This window comes from Elephas maximus, chromosome 13 (assembly GCF_024166365.1).
Source record: "Elephas maximus indicus isolate mEleMax1 chromosome 13, mEleMax1 primary haplotype, whole genome shotgun sequence".
NCBI lineage: Eukaryota > Metazoa > Chordata > Mammalia > Proboscidea > Elephantidae > Elephas > Elephas maximus.
The window spans coordinates 93,007,910-93,030,180 of NC_064831.1; the positions used below are offsets into that span (position 1 = coordinate 93,007,910).

Below are 22,271 nucleotides of genomic sequence, written 5' to 3' on the forward strand. Positions count from 1 at the left end.
AACACCTCATGGGTTTTGGTTCCTTGGTTTGGAGATTTAAGATCATGGTTTCATGGGACATCCCAGTTAAGTGGCCTACAATTGTGCTTAGGGCTTTTGGTCTATCTCCTAGTTTGCTGTGTGGTGCCTGGGGTCTTAAAAGCTTACAAGTGGCCGTTCAAGGCACACATGATCTCTATTCACCTGGAGAAACAGAGAAAGGAGAGTCAGGGATAAAACCAAACAAAACAAACCCGTTGCCATCAAGTAGATTCTGACTCATAGTGACTTTATAGGACAGAGTAGAACTGCCCGATAGGGTTTCCAAGGAGTGCCTGGTGGATGCAAACTGCCAATCTTTTCGTTAGCAGCCATAGCTCTTAACCACCATGCCACCAGGGTTTCCATGTCAGGAATAGGAGGAGAAAACAGGATGTGTGGCTAATTGCCTCCTTGACAACTGGCTCCCCTACCACGAGAGCAGAAGAACTGGACGGTGCCTGACTACCACTACTGAATGTTTTGATCAAAGGTTCTATAGAAGAATCCTGATCAAAACAGAGAAAATGCAGAACAAAATTTCTAAATACCATGGAATCCAGACTTTCTGGAGCCAGGGAGGCTGGATGAACCTCTGAAGCTACTGCCCTGAGATAATCTTTAAACTTTAAATCAAAAATATCTCCTGAAGTCTTCTTAAAACCAAACAATAGATGGCTTAACTAGTAAAGAATGTCTGCCTTGAGCACTGTGCTTTTTAAGAGCTATCTATATGAGATCAAATTGACAACAACTCAAGTGAATGGACAGGAAGCTTAGAGGGCACTAAGTTTACGTTTTTAGTGGGAGAAAAATAATTCAGAAGAAGAGGGTGAGAATGGCTGCACAGTTTGAATATAATCAATATCACTGAACTGTACATGTAGAAATAGTTGAACTGGTGTATATTCTGCTGTATATATCCTAAACAACAACAAAAAATACGTTATAAAAACAAAAACCAAAACACGCCCCTACGGGCTGACACTGCACCACTCCCACTGCTCCACCTGGTCCGAGCCACCTTCTCCCCCAGCCTGCATGACCTGCAGCACCTCCTAACCAACCGCCCTGCTTCCACTCTGCTCCAGGTAGTTGCTTCGCCACGAGCCAACCTGAGGAATCACTGCACATCTCTGCCCCAAAGCCACACGTCTTCCCAGCTCCCTCTGCACAAAACCCAAGCCTGATCGTGGGCAAGGCCTTACAGGGTCTGGCCCTCCCTCAAGTGATTCAGTCACCGTGGACTCCTTGCTGCTTGAACACAGCACACACTCTGCCTTCGAGCCTTTGCACGCCCATTTCCCCAGCCTGAAATGGTCCTTCCTCGGAAAGAAGCAAGGTTCACTTTCTCGCTCTCATCTGGCACCCTCCACCACCCCCTCCATCACTCTCCATCCCCTGATCAGGCTTGTATTTCTTCAGAGGGCTTAGCGCTGCCCGGCATTATTCACTTCCTTGCCTGACCTCCCCAGGGGAAGTAAAGTGTGTACTGAGCGGAGGGGCTTTGTAAGCTCACTGCTGCACCCCCCCGGCTGTCTAGAACACAGCCTGTCACACAGTAGCAACGCAAGTAGCTTTTTAATGAAATTTACCGTTTAAAAAATTTAAGTTACATTTGTATTATCTGCAGTATTTCAACTTCCATATTCATCTTACCCTAATAAAACAACCAGAATTCTAAATCATTACAGAATCGATTTATAAACACCTAAAAGGTAAACCAGTTGTCGAGTTGACTCCAACTCATGGTCCCCGGGTGGCGCAAATGGTTAAAGCGCTCTGCTGCTGACTGGAAGACGGAAGGTTCGAGTCCACCCAGAGATGCCTCAGAAGAAAGGCCTGGGGTTCACTTCCAGAGCTCAGCCACTACCAACCTCACGGAGCACAGTTCTCTCTGACACACGGGGGGTGGCTGTGAGTTGGAATCAACTCACAGCAACCGGTTAAAAGGTAAACAGACATTCCTCAGGTGGTAAAAAAATAAATAGGACTGTACTCACTTTCTGCCTAAACAAACCACATCATTAAAAAGAAAAGTAAAACCAGTGTCCCCACCATGAAGAATGTGATCAGTGTCACCGAATTATACATGTGGAAATTGTTGAACTGGTCAATATTTTGTTGTGTATGTTTTCACCACAATTAAAAAAAAAAAAAAACCCCAGTCAGTGTTCCCTAGGGAGGGAGAAAGCACCGGCATGTTACCATGCACAAAAGGAAAAGTAACACAGTATTTTCAAAGAGAGAGCTTTGAAGATAAATGCCAGGCATCAAAGAAAATAACTGTGTGCTGATTTCTTTATCCCCACAAGGGTTCACGGAGAAAACACACAGAAACAAAACGCTACAGGGTTAACCCGGTAACCCGGATGACGTCAGCGAATGCGTTAGCATTAAATTGCTGAGTGAATGCTGAGAGATTCTTTTTAGCCAGGGAAGAGTTTTGCTGTAACGGTCCCATTACAAATTTCTTACGGTAATAACACGGTACATTATAAGCTTGCTCAAATGATAAGCTCTTTATGAGGGTTAGAAGTCTGCAGTCCTCTCAAACAAAGACCTCTCTGTCTTAGAGTTCCTAGAAGTCAATAAGCTAAAAGTCACATTCTGCACAATATATCCACTCCCACGCACAGAAGATTGTCTCCTGTTGCTCTATCTAGCCAGTCTCCCCACGGCACGGAGCGGCCACTATGGACACCAGCAGACACCAGCACCACTTCTGTGTCAGATTAGAGCATCTCTGGGTCCTAACTACGTTTTTAAATAATTTCAGATTTACAGAACAGTTGTAAAGACAGTCGAGAGTTCTCGTATCTTTACCCCACTTCCTCTAATGTTAACATCTTTCATCACTAGGGCACACATAGCAAAACCAAGATATTAACAGTGGTACAACACCATTAACTAGCTAGAGACTTTATTCAGATTCTCCCCGTTTTTCACTGAGATCCTTTTGCTCCTCTGGGATCCGATCCAGGGTCCCACGGTGCATTTAATGATCACGTCCCCTTGGTCTCCTGCAACCTGTGACCGTTTCTCGGTCTTTCCTTGTTTTTCATGACCTTGACACTTCTGAAGAATCTGGTCAGGTATTTTGCAGAATGTTGCTCAATTTGGGTTTGTCTGATGTTTTCCAATGATGAGACTAGAGTCATGGGTTTGAGGGAAGACCACCACAGAGGCACGGTGCCCTTTCATCTCACACATCAGGGAGTACATGGTATCATTAAGATGCATCACTGGTGAGGTCAACCTTGGTCACTTGGCTAACAAGGTGGTGTCCCTCTTCCCTATCTATTCAGGAGAAATGAGTCACTAAGTCCAGCCCACACTCAAGGAGAGGGAAATGAAGCCCTACCTCTCAGAGGGAAGAGTATCAAAAAATTTGGGGTTTTTTTTTTTTTCTAACTACTTACTTTTATTACAACTTGTCTGATAAACAAGTTTGGCGTATGGTTCATGACAACTAACAAAAGCTGAAGTTTCAGATTCACAACCAGACCACAAAAACAGACATATGTGAAATCATCACTTGCAGAGATGAAAAGATCTTTTATCATCTAGTTTTAGCTTTCAAGTGTTCGTCAGTCTAATCTCTGGCCAAAAATTATTTTCGTCATCTCATGTAATATCGCTCTTCCTCTGCTGTCACTCAGATTTACTGCCGACCACCGCTCAGCCTTAACTGACTTTTATTTGGCTATGCAATTCTTCACAGCTAACATGACTCAGAGGAAGGAAGAAGGGGGGGCGGGAAGCACTCGCCTACCACACTTACGATCAGGAGGACAACGGTGCTGACTTCAGCTTCCCCTACCAACCTGACTCGACGGCACGGGTTGGGGGGGTTTACCAACCTGACTATAAGCTACTTTCTGGAAAGACCAAACTCAACTCTGCACAGGACAGGGGCTAGATGGGATGACACCAAGTCAACAAAAACGTACGCAGGTTCTACACTGTCCCAAAACATCACTGGATCCTAAGAAAAGCTATAAGAGTACAAATCACAAGGCTGGCTCCTAGACATCAAGCGTGAGAATCACTGGAGAAGCCTGTGAACAGCGCAGAGTATCGGATTCTGCCCACAGGTCCTGGTTCTGGGCTCAGGGCCTGGAAATCTTTAACAAGCACCTCAAGTGATTCACTCACAGATGGTCTCCTTTTGGGAAACTCTAGCTTGGTATAAGATCCAAGAGCAATGCTAATACCTGAGGTCTGCATGCACACGCACACACACACTTTTTCTATTGAGAAAAGAAGGTCTACCGTACAGTCGCTACGCATCAGAATCGGCTTGACGGCAACAGGTTTGATTTTGTGGTTTTGCGTATCATTCAAGTCTGAGAACATCTATATACAACGTGACTTCATCTCCAGTTTCGTTTTTTCCTGTCCTAAAACAGTGCCTTAGCCAACAGCTGCTGACTCTACCAGGTTCCCTGTCTTCCCTCATTTGTTAATTTTCAAATACCAGAAAGTCTTAGCAGTTCAATAAAGGTGATTAAATACTGCAACTAAAAACCTTAAAAAAAACTCTGCTGTTGCCATCCCTAGACCTCTTAAAATGAGAAAGGATACCATCTTGATTGTTAAGAACAGTCCAGAAACCCATCACCTTTAGAGAAGGGACTGACCCAGACTATCAAAGATTCCTCCCCGTCCCCCTAATTTATCCTACCCAGCTCTAATTGTTCCCCAGTCCTTCCATACTTTCCCGAGTAGCTTACACTGTTTGCCCCGGCTTACTGTTGATTACGTAATGAGGTATTTTTCATATGGGTTGATCCACTTTCACATACCAAGTTCTTAGAGCTAAGGAATCATCTCACTCTTATTACCTCAAAATGGCTTGTACAGTGTTTCAAATACTGATATATGCTTTAAGCCCTGGTGGCGCAGTGCTTGAAGCAATCGACCGCTAACCGAAAGGTCAGTGGTTTGAAACCACCAGTGGCTTTGCAGGATAAAGATGTGGCAGTCTGCTTCCATGGAGATTTACAGCCTTGGAAACTCTATGGGGTCACTGTGAGCCAGAATCGACTCGATGGCAATGAGTTTTGGTCTGGATGTGCTTGAAAAGGTAGATTATCAGCTCTGCTTCTGGAGTGGGAGTGATGACATCTGTGATCTCAATTATCTTTTCAACTATACAGGAATTATCTTTTCAACTATACTCAGCTTATCTTAAGAAGAACGATGTAACCACCTCATCTGCTTATGTGTTAAAGAGCATTTTTCCTGTCAACTAAACATAAGCAAAATACACCTAGTGATGATCTTCCAATAAGAAAGGTGACTAATATATAAAGCCTATAATATCTTTAGGAAACCCTGGTGGCGTAGTGGTTAAGTGCTACACTGCTAACCAAAGGGTCGGCAATTCTAATCCGCCAGGCGCTCCTTGGAAACTCTATGGGGCAGCTCTACTGTCCTATAGGGTCGTTATGAGTCAGAATCGACTCCACAGCACTGGGTTTGGTTTGGTTTTTTGGTATAGTATCTTTAACACCCACCCAAACTTAAATACAATGAAGGTATATGAATCTGCCTTTAAACCCACCCTCTTCCTCACAACCAGGAGACCCCTTTATCCACATCTGAGAAACCAAATGGTATAACCATTTCAGAGATGTGTGTGTAGAATGTTTTGTTTTGCTAGTAAAATATTTACAGACTCAAAGCAACTAAACATTTCCACTTTAGGCAAACTTTGATTTGTTCTGTTAAGGTAGTCTTCTCTAAACTGTAAAAGTTAAAACACTGTTATTGTTAGATGCAGTCAAGTCACTTCTGACTAATAGTGACCCTCTGTACCACAGGACAAAACACTGCCCAGTCCTGCACCATGTTCACAATCGTTGTTATGCTTAAGCCCACTATTGCAGCCACTGTGTCAACCCATCTCGTTGACAGTCTTCCTCTTTTCTGCTGACCCTGTACTTTACCAAGTATGATGTCCTTCTCCAGGGACTGATCCCTCTTCACAACATGTCCAAAGTATATAAGACATAGCCTCACCATCCTTGCTTCTAAGGAACATTCTGGTTATACTTCGTCCAAGACAGATCTGTTTGTTCTTTTGGCAGTCCATGGTACAGTCAATACTCTTCTCCAACACCACAGTTCAAAGGTCAATTCTTCGGTCTTCCTTATTCGTAGCTGTCCAGCTTTCACATGCGTATGAGGCAATTGAAAATACCAGGCCCACCTTAGTCTTCAAGGTGACATCTTTGCTTTTCAACACTTGAAAGAGGTCTTTTGCAGCAGACTTGCCCAATGCAATGCGTCTTTTGATTTCCTGACTGCTGTTTCCGTGGGTGTTGATTGTGGATCCAAGTAAAATGAAATCCTTGACAACTTCAGTCTTTTCTCCATTTACCATGATGTTGCTCACTGCTCCAGTTGTAAGGATTTTTGTTTTATGTTGAGGTATAATCCATACTGAAGACTGTGTCTTTGACCTTCATCAGTTAGTGCTTCAAGTCCTCTTCACTTTCAGCAAACAACGTTGTATTATCTGCATAACACAAGTTGTTAACGAGTCTTCCTCCAATCCTGATGCTCTGTTCTTCTTCATACAGTCCAGCTTCTTGGATTATTTGCTCAGCATACAGATTGACTAAGTATGGTGAAAGGATACAACCCTGACACGCACCTTTCCTGACTTTAAACCAATCAGTATCCTTCGGTATTCTCTGCTTTCAGCCAGGATCCATGTGACATCAGCAATGATATCCCTGGTCCCATGTCCTCTTCTGAATCCAGCCTGAACTTCTGGCAGCTGTTCCCCAGTCGTCTTTTGAGTGCCTTCCAACTGGGGGTCTCATCTTCCGGCACTGTAACAATGTTCCACTGCTATACATAAGGCTTTCACTGGCTAATTCTTTTCAGAAGTACACTGCTGGGTTCTTCTTCCTAGTCTGTTCTAGTCTGGAAGCTAACCACGGGTGACCTTGCTGGTATCTGAATACCAGTAGCATAGCTTCCTGCATCACAGCAACACAAAAGCCCGCACAGTAGGACAAATTGACAGGCACGTGGAGGAAAAGTTAAAATAGGGATTCCTTTTCAGGCTGCAATGTCACTAAATCGTACTCAAGTAATTTGTTCATACAGATCAAAATATAGGCACAGTTCTTAGGGAATGAGTTCTGAATGGCTACGTTTTTCCAATACTTGAGGGTGCTCCCAAGCCCCCTTACCATTTCACTAGTGAAGCACTTTATACGCATCATCTCAATTAATCCTTGAAACAATCCTACAAGGCAGGCAATTTCTATCCTTATCTCATTTTTAAGGAAACAAAAGTTCAGAGTTAGGTAACTTGATGCCCAAGAACACACAGCTAATGAAGAGTGAAGATGAATGAAGAAATGAGGCTCAAGCCCAGGGTTTCTTGCACCCAAACGAATGCCCACCCCAATTCCTTGTTTCCCTTCAACATTTCTGTCACTTGGCCTCATCGTTCCCCACTCACCCTCTTGCTCACTGCACTCCAGTCACAGTGGTCACCTCGCTGTTCCTTAGCACAAACCCTACTTTACTGTCTATTTTTCTGCACCCCATCCAGCCCCATTAGAATATGAGAGCAGGGCGTTTGCTTTCTTTACTACTGTGTCCCCACCAAAAGAGCATCTGGCTAACAGCAGATGCTCAAAATTTATTTGAAAAATGAATGAATGAATATTGTAACCAATTTGTTGGCAGCCTTTCTAATTTTTAAGGTATAATAATACCTTCTTCTTAAACACAGTATAAAAGGGTATCCAGAGTAATTTATCTCATCATAAACAGAAAAATGTAAGCTGTGAAGCTAAGGCCCCATTATAGATCATCTTAGGTAAAATCAGTGAAAACAGCAGAGTAGGGACTCAAAAATCTCTCCTCCCTAAGAGCAAGGTGAAAACACTGGCAAAAATTGCCAGAATCAACCTTTTCAGGACTCTGGATATTAGCCAAAGGCATTCAGCAATTCAGGAGCATTTATTCAAGAAAAACAGCAGAATTCTGGTAAGAACACTTTGTGGCATTCTAACTTACCCTATTTCCATTCCCTACTCTGCAGTTCTGAGGAATCTTGAAAACCAACAGCCCACAATGACAGTGAAAACCAGCAGCTTGGCAGCCACTGGAGGAGACAGAGTAGGGCTGGTGCTCCTTCAAAGACCCCTTCCCAGAGATGCGCCATTATCTGAACTGTGTGGTAGTTCCCTGGAAGACCCCACCCGCAAAGGCTGTCTTTATCTGACCTGACTAGGAGCTCGCCTAGTATGAACAGCCTCTCCACAAGCATTTGTAGAAAATAAGCAGAGGCAACTGTTGAACACTGCAGCAGTTGGTGGTAGAAAAAACAGTTGGGGCAAAAAATAGGCTAACCAAAAAGCTCAAAAGAAAAGCCTGGGAATGAGACATCCATATGGGGCTTTAAAAACTTAACTACGTTCCTGGGAATGTAGGGCCATACACATGTGTAGGGCTGTGTGTGCACTCAGAAAAGATCTAAGATGGTCCTAAGCTCTCATCTCTGCCTTACTCTGAGGCTCTGTGCAAGCAGGAAGTGAAGGCTAAGACAGAGTTATCAACTGCCTGACTGAGTACTGACGTCCCAACATGCACACAGAGCTTCTCAGCAAAGACTAAGAGGCTTATTAGTTCCAGGCATCTAAAGAAATCTCTGTCCAATCATTAGCAAAAAAGAATGCAGACTTTACAGAATTAATTCGTAAGTCAGTAAATAAACAGCAACAACGAACTCTGGAGAAAGGGAAGGATATGATTTCCAGATTTGCCACATTTAAAATGTCCAGTTTCCAACAACAGCAAAATATGATACATGCAAAGAAACAAGAAAGTGTGGCCTCCCAGACTCTCGGTTAGCCTGGAACTGAAACCATTCCTAAAACCAACTCTTCAGACAAAGATTAGACTGGACTATAAGACATAAAATGATACTCGTGAAGACAGTGCTTCTCAGCTCAAGTAGGCACATAAAACTAAATGGGCAGCTCCTGTCCAGAGGCGAGATTAGACGGAAAAAAGGGACAGGAGCTGGCTTAATGGACACAGGAAATCCGGGGTAGAAAGGAGGAGTATGCTGTCACATTTTAGGGAGAGCAACTAAGGTCACGTAACAATGTGTATATAAATTTTTGTATGAGAAACTAACTTGAACTGTAAACTTTCACTTAAAACACAATTTAAAGAAAGTATGGTTCACACACAGAAAAAAGCTATCAATAAAAGAGATGAAAATTATTTTAAAAATACAAATTCTGGAGTTGAAAAGTCTAGTATCTGAAATGAAAAACCCACAGCAGATGTGAACAGGCAGAAGAAAAAATCAGAGAGCCTGAAGAGAAATCCACTGAGACTATGCAGTTTGAGGAACAGAAAGAAAGAAGAAGATAAAATCAACAGAGCCTCAGAGTATACATATAATGGGAGTCCCAGAAGGAGAGGAGAGAAAGGGGCAGAAATAATATTTGAAGAAATAACTCGATGAAAAACAATCTACACATCTTCCCAAATTTGATGAAAAACAATGTACACATCCAAGAAGCTTAAAACACAAGTGGGATAAACTCAAAGACACCCACACCCAGACACATCATAATCGAACTGTGAAAAGACAAGAGAGAATCTTGAAAGCTGTGAGAGAAGCAACTTATCACACGCAAGAAAAAAGAGAGAAAGAGAGAGAGCTGGAATAGCTATACTAATATCAGATAAAATAGACTTTAAAACAGAAATTGGTATTACAGAAAAAGGGCATTTTATAATGATAAAAGGGACCATTTATCAAGAAGATATAAAAATTACAAACATATACGCACCTAACAAGAGAGCCCCAAAATACATGAAGTAAAAACTGATAAAAATGAAAGGAGAAACAGACAATTCAACAATTACAGCTGGAGACTTCAACACTCTGCTTTCAACAATGGACAGAACAACTAGACAGAAGATCAACAAGGAAACAGAAGACTGGATCAACATTATAAACCAACTAGACCTAACAGACATCTATAGAACACTCCACCTAACAAGAGCAGAACACAAATTCTTCTCAAGTACACATGGAACATTCACCAGCATAGATCATGTTAAGTCATTTAAAAAGTCTCAAACTTAAGAGAACTGAAATCATACAAAGTATGTTTTCCAACCATAATGGATAAAATTAGACTGCTGTAGTGTTCACGGACTCACTTTCACTAACTTTTTACTTTTCCTTACCCTCTTTCCACTCACGGCTGATACAGTCCTTACATAAACGCGTTATCTTCGAGTCGTTTCCGAGTTACAGTGACCATATGGGAGAGAGCAGAACTGCCCTACAGTGTTTCCAAGGAGCAGCTGGTGGATTCGAACTGCCAAGCTACTGGTCAGCAGCCAAGCTCTTAAATGGTTCACCACCAGGGCTCCACTGCTTATACAGTAGCCTCTTTTTGGGGGTGACTAATTCGCCATTTCAAATCTATTGTTGTTGTTGTTGTTGTTGTTAGGTGCCATCCAGTTGTTTTTTATTTTGTAATTTTTATTGTGCTTTAAGTGAAAGTTTACAAATAAGTCAGTCTCTCATACAAAAATTTATGTACACCTTGCTATATACTCCTAGTTGCTCTCCTCCTAATGAGACAGCACACTCCTTCCCTCCACTCTCTTTTTGTGTCCATTCGGCCAGTTTCTGACCCCCTCTGCCCTCTCATCTCCCCACCACACAGGAGATGCCCACATAGTCTCATGTGTCTACTTGAGCCAAGAAGCTCACTCTTCACCAGTATCATTTTCTATCCCATAGTCTGGTCCAATCCCTGTCTGAGGAGCTGGGTTTGGGAATGGTTCCTGTCTTGGGCTAACAAAAGGTCTGGGGACCATGACCTCAGGGGTCCTTCTAGTCTGAGTCAGACCATTAAGTCCGGTATTTTTATGAGAATTTGGGGTCTGCATCCCACTGCTCTCCTGCTCCCTCAGGGGTTCTCTGTTGTGTTCCCTGTAAGGGCAGTCGTCAGTTGCAGCCAGACACCATATAGTTCTTCTGGTCTCAGACTAATGCAGTCTCTGGTTTATGTGGCCCTTTCTGTCTCTTGGGCTCATAATTACCTTATGTCTTTGGTGTTCTTCATTCTCCTTTGCTCCAGGTAGGTTGAGACCAATTGATGCATCTTAGATGGCTGCTTGCTAGCATTGAAGACCCCAGACGCCTCTCTCCAAAGTGGGATGCAGAATGTTTTCTTAATAGATTTTATGATGCCAACTGACTTAGATGTCCCCTGATACCACAGTCCCCAAATCCCCACCCCTGCTATGCTGCCCTTCGAAGGGTTCAGTTTATTCAGGAAGCTTCTTTGCTTTTGGTTTAGTCCAGTTGTGCTGACCTCTCCTGTATTGTGTGTTGTCTTTCCCTTCACCTAAAATAGTTCTTTATCTACTATTCTAATTAGTGAAAACCCCTCTCACTCCCTCCCCAATCTCATAACCATCAAAGAATATTTTCTTCTCTGTTTAAACTATTTCTCAAGTTCTTATAATAGTGGTCTCATAAAATATCTGTCCTTTTGCAATTGACTAATTTCACTCAGCCTAATGCCTTCCATGTTATGAAATGTTTCACGGATTCATCATTATTCTTTATCAATGTGTAGTATTCCACTGTGTGAATGTACCAGAATTTATTCATCCATTCAGCCGTTGATGGGCACCTTGGTTGCTTCCAGCTTTTCGCTATTGAAAATGGTGCTGCAATGAACATGGGTGTGCATATATCTGTTTGTGTAAAGGCTCTTATTTCTCTAGGATATATTCCAAGGAGCGGGATGGCTAGATCCTATGGTAGTGCTATTTCTAGCTTAAAAAAATATATATATATATATATATATATATTTTTTTTTTTTTTTTAGCTTTTTAAGGAAGCACCAAATCGATTTCCAAAGTGGTTACACCATTTTACATTCCCACCAGCAGTGTAGAAGTGTTCCAGTCTCTCCACAACCTCTCCAACATTTACTATTTTGTGTTTTTTGGATTAATGCCCGCCTTGTTGGAGTGAGATGGAATCTCATTGTAGTTTTGATTTGCATTTCTCTAATGGCTAACGATTGTGAGCATTTCCTCATATATCTGTTAGCTACCTGAATGTCTTCTTTAGTGAAGTGTCTGTTCATACCCTTTGCCCATTTTTTAATTGGGTTATTTATCTTTTTGAAGTTGAGTTTTTGCAATATCCTATAGGTTTTAGAGATCAGACGCCGATAGGGAATGTCACAGCTTTTTACTCTTTTGGTGAACTCTTTGGATGAGCATAGGTATTTGATTTTTAGGAGCGCCCACTTATCTAGTTTCTCTTCTGATGTTTGTGCATTGTTAGTACTGTTTTGTACACTGTTTATGCCATGTATTAGGGCTCCTAGTGTTGTCCCTATTTTTTCTTCCATGATCTTTATCGTTTTAGATTTTATATTTAAGTGCCACTGAGCTGTTTCTGACTCATGGCAATCCTATGAATAACAGAACGAAACGTTACTTGGTACGATGTCATCCTCACAACAGTAAGTGCCGGAAACTGGGCCACTACATTTGCTGAATAGAAGAACAGCTCTGACTTGAAGTAACACACAGCATGAGCGCTCAATCTTTGGAACAACTGTTCTAGCCACTTAGGGGCCTGCCTAGCTCTCAGGTAGGTAATAAAAAAAGGTTAATAGGCCGTCTAAAATGGTGAGTAAGGTACCACTATAAGAGAATAAAATGCTAACAATAGGTGAATTTGTTATTATTTTCTTTCTGTAACTTTTGAAATTACTTCCAAATAAAAATTTTTTTTAAAAAAAGCCATTTATTAATAATCACCAATAATAAATCTGAATTTTTATTTTCACAGTTGCTCCTCACAAGTCATTTTAATTATATGAATATAATCCCAAGGCATTACTTCTAATTATAAAAAAAAAAAATTACACCTTTGGCTAGGTTTATAATAGAGCTAAATAAGTACCTTCCAAGATTTAAAGATAAACATAATTGTCTTTAACGTAAAACCCCACCTCAATAATTCCTCATAATGTGAGACTTAATTGAGAAACTAGATTTACAGGAAGCTTAATAATAAGTTCCACATCCACATAAAAGATTAATCTCACCTTAATGGTGAACACAATGACAAATCCAAATAATGACGTAGGTCAGATGCACTTAAAAAACAATAAATAAATAAAAAGTCTAATAAAATGCTAAGAGTCCCAGTAGATATAATTCTTTAAATTAATGATGATGAAAAACTGAATGTGAAAGGCAAAACTTTAAATTTACAGAAAAATATAGGAGAAAATTTTTGTGACCCAAGAAAGGGAAGAATTTCCTTAACGAGACACAAAAGGCACAAATCATAAAGGAAAAAAACGATAATTAGACTACACTTCACAATTTTGTATAATAAAAAAATACCACAATTAAAGTGAAAAGACAAGTCACAGACTGGGAGAAGATATTCTGTACCCAGAACAAAGCACTCCAACAAAACTGTAAGACAGCACTCCAACAGAAAAATGGGCCAAGACTATGAACAGGCAACTCACAAAAGAGAAAGGCTCTAAGGGGCTGCTGGTGGGAGGATAAGTGATACAAGCAGCAAGGAGAGCAAACAGGAAAAGATCTAGTAAAGCTGTCACCAGACATTAAAGGAGTGAAAAGAAGCTTGGACTCACCAGAGGCAGACAGCCCCACTCCTAGGGAGACCCCCTCTGCCACAGAGTACTCACTGGTGAGCTCCCTAGTTGGGGAGATAGGGAGCTAAGCTACTCAAGAGGGAGTTTCCTTGCCAACCAGATCCCTTTAGCTAATAAGGTCATTTACCTAAAGCATCAAGTCTACAAGGAGCTTCAAGATTCTAACAGAATGATTCTAAACACCATTGCTTAGGACATGAGAAACCTATGGCGATTACCATGATAACAGGGTAGAACCAGCCAGAAAACACTCTTCCAAACCCTGCATCCCCAGGAAAATACTTTCTAACTACATTTTGGCATTGATGCCAGCTAAGTCAATGTTCTAGATAAAACTCAAGATACTGGCTCCGCTGGTGTCTCTCTCTAAACAGTATAAAAAAACAGTATATATAAGATATATTATGGCACTACAACAACACGAAAACACACTTTTAAAAGTTCTTCCCAAAAGTTCCTGTACTACATTGTGGCAGAAGGCTAGCTTCTCAAAATCAGGGGCAGAGTAACATGCTCCAAAATGCACAAAAAAGCATTACATTATTTCTAAACACAATGAAATATGTTAAAGTTACAACCACTTAATTTAGGATGGGGAAAATGAAGTAATACTGACAGTTGTAGTCTGCTTTCAACTGCATAAAATCCCCAAACAGCTTTCCCTGCTGGCATTTTCACACTATTCAAAAAGAAAAATAAAATCTGTGACAAAAAAGATTCCCTGAACTGACGAAGCAATAGCCGGGTGGGGAAGAGAGGGCTCAAGGGGTGCACAAAGAAATGAAAGGCTTTGCTCAGATCACACTGCACGGAAGACTTAAATTTATCTTTGTGAATATATAATTAGAAATGACAGGAAGATCACTTGAAATACCTCTGAATGTGTCTACTTCCCCAAAAGTTCAAATGAAAGAAAGTGGTTAGAAGACAGTTAAAAGTGAGTCTGGAGGGAAAGCAAGTACAGGCAAGATCACTCCTTCTTCACTGAGCACTTAGCTGATTACATCAGAAGGCATATTTCTTTTTCTTAGGCAAAAAGGTCTAACGATTCCCTCTGCTCCTCACACTATCAGTAGTTCGACATAACACGACTTAATCTAAACACAACACAAACCTAAATAATTCTTTCCAGTCTGATGGGATTTCAGATGCTGCAACTTCAGGCAATAGGTGGCACAGCTACCAGTAAGAACACTGAAAAGTCAAAAGCGAGCTCATATTCTCTACAACTATTCAGAAGCAAACACCTACAAGTGGACTCCCTTTAAAACGTTTCATTCATTTATCAAAATAATCTGGAAGCTGCCTAAACCCATGCTAAAAGGGACAACTTACAGACACCATAAACCATTTATATTGTAAACTTACAGATTACAGTAACTGTCTGAAATGTCAAGGTTTAAAAGCAATGCAAAGCCAAGTCCTACTGGCTTTTACATCAATAATCATTTTATAAATTCAAAACATCTAAGTTTCTAATCTGTGGGTCAACATGACCAAATGAGAAGTCAGGCCGCTGGAAGAACGGGGCAAAGTAACTTCACACTCTTGCAATCACGCCTGTGGGGAAAGCAGAAACCAGATGTGCTCTGGATAATTATAAAATGCGGCTGTGACCTTCAGAAGCCCCGTGTCTTTCCTTTGGCCCTCAAATGCCATTGTTTGCTAACTAAGGTATCTGCAGAGAGCTTAAAGAAAAAAGTATGGATGGTGCATTCTAAAAGCCAAGAGAAAAGGTCATAAGGGGAATCCAAACAAAAAAACACCAAGGCTAGAAAAGAAATGTACAATAACTTAATACCAACTTTAAACCCCGGAAAGGATGTCATGACGAGTTTCCTAAGACTGCTTCACAATTTATGACAAAATGAACAGTTTTCCCACAGTAAAGAATTCGGCTCTTACCTCATAAGACCAGACACACTGTACCCCTGCAAACCTCCGGACACATCTTCCCACCTCCACGTCCTCATGGGTGGTATACATTTCTCGGAGGCATTTTCCAATGTGCGGCACCATTCTCCGGAGCACTTCCCGGCTCATGATGACCCCGGGCCCCCCCATGCAGAAGTTCTCACCAGGCTCAAGTGCCAGTTTTCCCATTTCTTCTGTGGTGCCCAGTCCTGTCTGCCCAAGAAAGAGGGGCTCGCTGCTATTCAAACTCCTCAGAAAGTTCTCCAGGCGATCTCCTTTGATGTAAACATCATCATCCGCTCTCATAAACCATTCGTACTTGTCCAAGTAGTGGTCATGCATGTACTTGAGCATCATAAAAGACTTCTTCTGGGGTGGGTAGGAGTCATCCACACCCTGTAGTGGCACTATTGGAATGGGTATAGATGTGTCTGAACCCTCACTAGAGAAGAATTCAACTTTCCCAGGAATTGTCTTGGACCACGTTCTAGAATCAAAATAAACATCAGTTAGAGAACAGTTTATTTCAAGCTTCATTTTCAAAAATCCACGTATCTGTTCATCTGAACCACTGTATGTCCAAAAGGATAATAAAAAGTTACATGATCTGCTTGCTACCTCTTAACATAAACTCAGGCTACCAAGGACCACACAGTTCAAATTCAATTTCAAAAGAATCTCAATAAAGAATGAAGTATTAAAATATTTCTAGTTTAATTAAGTTTTACTTACAGCTAAATTTCAAATTTCCAGGGCCCCAAGTCTAGGTGTTCAAGTTAATCCTCTGATACTGTCAACTCCCTACCCACAAACTCCTCAGCTCTACCAAACAACAAAAAAATAAATTGTTTATTCAACAACTTTTCTTTGAACATTCATCAGATGCCAGTTACTACTCTAGGCAAGGTGAATGCAGAGGGGGGCAAAAATACAGGCCTGGGCTGACGGAGCTGACAGCAGGAGAGACGGGCATTTACACCAACAGTTACACCAACACACACAGTGTCATGAACTAAGATAAGCACTCTGAAGCAGAGAGGCCCAGTGCAAAGAGTGTAACGAAGGAAGCTAGCCAGACCAAGGGGAAAAGGGTGAAAGGCAGGGACACAGAAGTAGACCTGGCACAGAGAGCAGCAGACAGTCGGGCACTGAGGCTTGCGTGTTGCTGTAAAGCTGAATAGGTTTAGGGGGAGATTCTAGACTAAGCTAAGCTTGGAAGAAAGGCCTGGTGATCTATTTCCAGAAATCAGTCAATGAAAACCCTACGAATCACAACAGTCCAATCCACAGCCAGTCGTGGGGATGGCGCACGGCTGGGTAGCATTTTGCTCCACTGTGCCTGGAGCTGCCACGAGTAGGGGCCACCTCTACAGCGGCTGTTAACAACAAGCAGCGGAGGCGAGGTTTGCAGGAAGGCCGACTGGATGCAGGAAGACGCATTAGTGACTGCAGTGGCCGGAGAGCTTGAGAGGGAACTGTTTGTCAGTGGGTAATTAGAAGGAAACAAAGGAAAAAAATCCTCCTCCTGAACACTGCATCCGAGGCTATCCAGTTACGTTTGTCTCTTACATTTCATGCTCTGTATTAAGAGCTGAAGGAGTTTAGCTACGATGATTCCCTCACACAGACTACTTCTAGGAAAACCGTATCAAAGAGAATAACTGAAATAGTAAATTTAATCTTAGTAGGATCAAAAGAGAACCACAGTTCACAGATAATATTCTCCTCTGTAAATTTTTATTGTACTCAACTGTCACAACTGTGCTTATTACATGAAAGGCAACATGAAGGATCCATAAAGCCACAGGCATCTGGAGAGTTTCTGGAGAAAAGGATCCAAAAAAGCATATACCAAACCTCTGGGGAAGGGAATTAGGGAAATCAGGAGGAGCTGGGAGGAAGATAAAGATGGCTTACACATTTTATTCTATAATTCTCTATACTGGGGGAAAAAACATTTATAAGCATGGTATCACTTGTGTAATTTCAAAAACAATAAAGTACTTGGAAAACAAAATACTGGCTTTTATTTCTCTTCCTAACCCAAATATAAGGAATACGAAATAACTTGCAATGTACAGCACTCAAGCAGAGGAAAAATTCAGTGGGATTCCACATGCCTCTCAAAAGGTCCACGTCACCAAATCTGGGACGTCAACCGTAAGATGTTTTACGAACCAACAAGAAAAAAAAAAAAGGCTGCCAACCATCATCTGATGCCACAACTGTAAAATGCATGCTGATTTCAGAGACGTTAACGTGTGAGAGCAAACATACATCCTGTTAGGGACGGGACACGGCAGTTGCTCATGTTTTCCCTTGATGCCCGTGAATTTAAAGGGGGCCTGGTTATTCTCACACCACTGAAAGGGCCCATTAACAAAGCACCACGGCACTAAGGCAGCACAGAGGGAACCCTGTGATACTGCAGATACCGTGCACATACGTTATGAACGGTGCTGCCCAAAACATGTGTTGAAATCCTAACCCCTGTACCTGTAAATGGAAACCCTGGCAGCACAGTGGCTAAAAGCTACGGTTGCTAACCAAAACGTCGACAGTTCAAACCTACCGAGCACTCCCTGGAAGCTCTATGAGGCAGATCTCCTCTGTCCTATAGAGTTGCTATGAGTTGGAATCGACTCGATGGCAACAGGTTTTATGGGTACCTGTAAATATGGCCCTGTCTGGACATAGGGCTTTTCTTTTGTTACATTTATGAGGTCATACCAGAGTAGGGTGAATCCTAACCCTAATCCCTTCCGAGCTGTGTCATAAAGGGGAGGAGAGACACTCACAGTGGGGAGAGGAAGACAGATGACAGCGATGGATGCACCTACAAGCCCAGGAACACCAAGGATTGGTGGCAGTTGCTAGAGGTTGAAACACACAGGGAAGGCCCTCCCCTAGAGCCACGCCCTGAATATGGACTTCTAACCTCCTGAACTGTGAGACAATAAATTTCTGTTCTAGAAAGCCACCCACCTGTGGTATTTCCATTACAGCAGCGCAAGGTAAGAAAGACAAGGTACCTCATTCATTTTCACAAAGGCTATGCTCCTGAGAAAGAGGATGCAGTGTAAACTCAGCAGGGACAGGAGCAACTCATTTAAAAAGAAACCAGCCCCTCCTGTAAATGGACAAGTCCTCAGAAATGTGAGCAGACCAGGGCACGCACAGACTAGGTGACGATCCAAACGTACTCTCCTGACGCTCTGGCGTGCAGAGCGGAGACAGCCGCCCAGCAGTCCTCCAATGCTGAGCCTCCAAGGTCCCTGACGAGGAACTGTACTTAGACAGCCTCCACTCAAGTCGGGGAGCCCTAGATTCCTCTTTCTTCTCGTAGAAAATATTTTTTGTTTGACAGTCAAAAGAATTCTTTGAAAATCTAAGTAATTTCAGCGCTTGGCACGTAACACTACTACCAGTTGCCACTGACTTGACTCCGACTTAAGGCAACCCCATGTGTGTCAGAGTAGAACTGTGCCCTGTAATGTGGTTTTCAATGGCTGACCTTTTAGAAGTTGATTGCCAGGCCTTTCTTCTGAGGCACCTCCAGGTGGAACACCCAGGTACACAATACCTGTTGCTGTCGAGTCAATTCCAACTCACAGTGACCCTATAGGACAGATCAGAACTGCCCCATAGGGTTTCCAAGGAGCTCCTGGTGGATTCAAACTGCCGAACTTTTGGCTAGCAGTCGTAGTTCTTAAACACTGTACCACCAGGGTTTCCAGACACATAATAGAGGCCGGCAAATGGGTTAAATGAATACTGTTCACTCGTGACTTAAAGATGCTATGCGTATGCAAAAAGGCAGAAATCACTACTCTCTCTTCTAGAAATTTCTAAAGGGGCTTCTCATCACTTTCCATAAGCCATACTAATACTACTATTCACACATGTAAAAAGAAACTGACTTAATCAAACCAGAATAATAAAAAAATTATTAGAAGAGGTAAAACTCAAAGGGCACACTGGGGTTGAAATTTACGTGTCATTCATGGAAACTTGGAAATATAATTCAAAGCTAAATAATCTGTATTATCTTACAATTGATTTTAAAAGGGTAGCGAATAAAATCAAATTTAGCTTACATCAAATTGCTTCCAAACTAAAGTATGATTAATAAAATAGACCATGTTCAAAGTAGTATTAATGCAGCCAACCCCAGAAGCCACTGAAAATACTAAAACGCCAGTATATTACCTGAGGGATGGGGGTAGGTAAGACAACTCCTGCCTTCAAAGGAGCAATCTGTTAAAGAAACAGCACTCTGTGTAGTGGTTAAGAGCATGGGCTCTGGATTCGGGCTGTGGGGGTTCAAATCTTGACTTCACTTGGGTAACTTGCCTGATGCCTCAGTTTCCTTATCTGTAAACTAGGGATAACCACAGGACTATTGTGAGGACTCAATGAGTGATTGTATGTACAGTGCTGAGGAGCCTGCCTGGAATGTAGTAAGCACTACACAAACGAACAAAAAAACCCACTGCCGTAGAGTCGATTCCAGCTCACAGCTTCCAACTCATAGCGGCCCTATGTAACTGTGACTTATTAGGAACAAAAGGATATGCAAATAACATAAGCTAATAAAAGAAAAAGGGAGGGAGAGAGGGAGTGTGGGTTAAACTTGGAAAAGTTGTCCTCAAGATGACACACTGGAAAAAAAACCCATTGCCATCGAGCTGATTCCAGCTCATAGCAACCCTGCAGGACAGAGAAGAGCTGCCCCGCAGGGTTTCCAAGGAGCACTTGCTGGATCTGAACTGCCGACCTTTTGGTTAGTAGTCCTAGCTCTTAACTGCTACACCACGAGGGTTTCCTGACACACTGAAGTGAAGGTATTATGGAAAACGTGGCTTCTTACATTTCTGGCTAAAAACCCAACACTCTAGACAGATAGATACGTAGGTACACACAGATCTGTATCTACAGGGTCGCTATGAGTCTGAATCCACCGGACAGCAACAGGTTTGGGTTTTTTTGTTGTTGTTGTTTATCTATATAAAACCAAACCCAACCCAGTGCCATCAAGTCGATTCCAACTCATAGCAACCCCACAGGACAGAGCAGAACTGCCCCACAGAGTTTCCAAGGAGCGCCTGGCAGATTCCAACTGCAGCCCCTTTGGTTAGCACCGCAGCACTTAACCACCACACCACTAGGGTTTCCGTATCTATGTATACAGATGTACATACATATGTATTCATATATACACACATATACATACATTTTCCCCCCTATTTAATTAGCAATCTCAGGCAGTGTTAGGGTAGAAGCCTAAGAAGACTTCAAACTTTAACAGTGTTTTCACTTAAAACACCAGACTCCTTCACGTTAGACTGAGGATCAAAATTCCCTTCTGACTGCCCTGCTCCCTGTGGGCCCAAGTAGGCGAACACAGGGAAGGGGGGGCAACAGTGGGACAGTAATGCCTCAACTATGACTTGAAATGGTGTAATTTGTCCAAGAAGAGAAACCAATTAATTTTAAAAACAGACAATCTAACCTCAAACTGTCCTGAAAAGCCTCTCCTCAGTTTCATGGTAACTCCACCCAATTATTATCTGTTCCTTTTTAGGGAACCCAAGGAAAACCTCATGCTATCCTTTTCTGTTCTAAATGACTGGTGGTTTGAGGGAAATCTCCCAAAATGAAGTTTTTTTTTTCTTTTTAATTGTGGTATAAATATACATAACCAAACATTCACCAATTCAACAGTTTCTGCATGCACACCTCAGTGACACTGATTGAGTCTTCATGTTGCCAAACCTCTATCCTTATCTTTTTCCGGATTATTCTACCACCATTAACATTAACTCTGCGTCCCCCAAGCAAAAGCTCCTCCCCCCTCCCCGTAACCACTGATACGTGTTGGTTTCTATATACTTGCCTATTTCATGTAAGTGAGGCCACACAGTGTCAGTCCTTCTATAAGGACTTCTCTCACTCAGCACAATGTTTTCAAGGTTCGTCCATGTTGTGGCGTCCATCAGGACTTCATTTCTCTTTATGGCTGAGTAAAGGCTCCATCATATGAATGTACCACATTTTGTCTTCCCATTCATCCGTATGTAGGTTGCTTCTACCTTCTGGCCATTGTGGCCAATATGAAGTTTTTGTAAACTCTCCTACCCTTAGAAATTATCACTTTTTCAATGAGGATACTTTTAGCTTAAAAGCTCCACAACATTAAGGAGTTCTAGGACATAAATTCACCATCCTGGGGGAGGGGAGGCTGCATTAACAATTTTAAAGACGTGAAGGAGATGCTGCTCCAGAAGCAAGCTTGTCCCCCTGCCACAGCAACAGGTCGTTTCATTTTCACAAGCAAATGCCAACTCTGCCATCAACACACTTGCTTCCTAGAGCACAAAGCTCTCACTTAATCAAAAAAGAGCATTTGCAAAAGGTCCTTGCCAGAAAGCTCCTTTTTCAGTGGACTGATAACCAGCTCTTGCTAACGCACAGATAAGACAACTGAAATCTGAGAGTGCCAAGAGAATCTTCCATTCCTCTAGGCTTCCGAATGCTATCCTCACCCCAAGTTAAATCACAGTTAGGTAACACAGCTGGGTCATATTAACTCAGTTAAGGAATGCC

The 22,271-nt window shown here is 42.1% G+C and overlaps 1 protein-coding gene across 1 annotated transcript in view; it reads right to left on the reverse strand.

Moving 5' to 3' along the window:
* Positions 1 to 22,271, reverse strand: part of CHSY1 (chondroitin sulfate synthase 1) — a 79,554-nt gene that overhangs the window by 46,378 nt on the left and 10,905 nt on the right. The window contains exon 2 of the mRNA XM_049906077.1: positions 15,657 to 16,152. Coding sequence (XP_049762034.1) covers positions 15,657 to 16,152 — 496 coding nt within the window. The remainder of the gene's footprint in view (positions 1 to 15,656; positions 16,153 to 22,271) is intronic.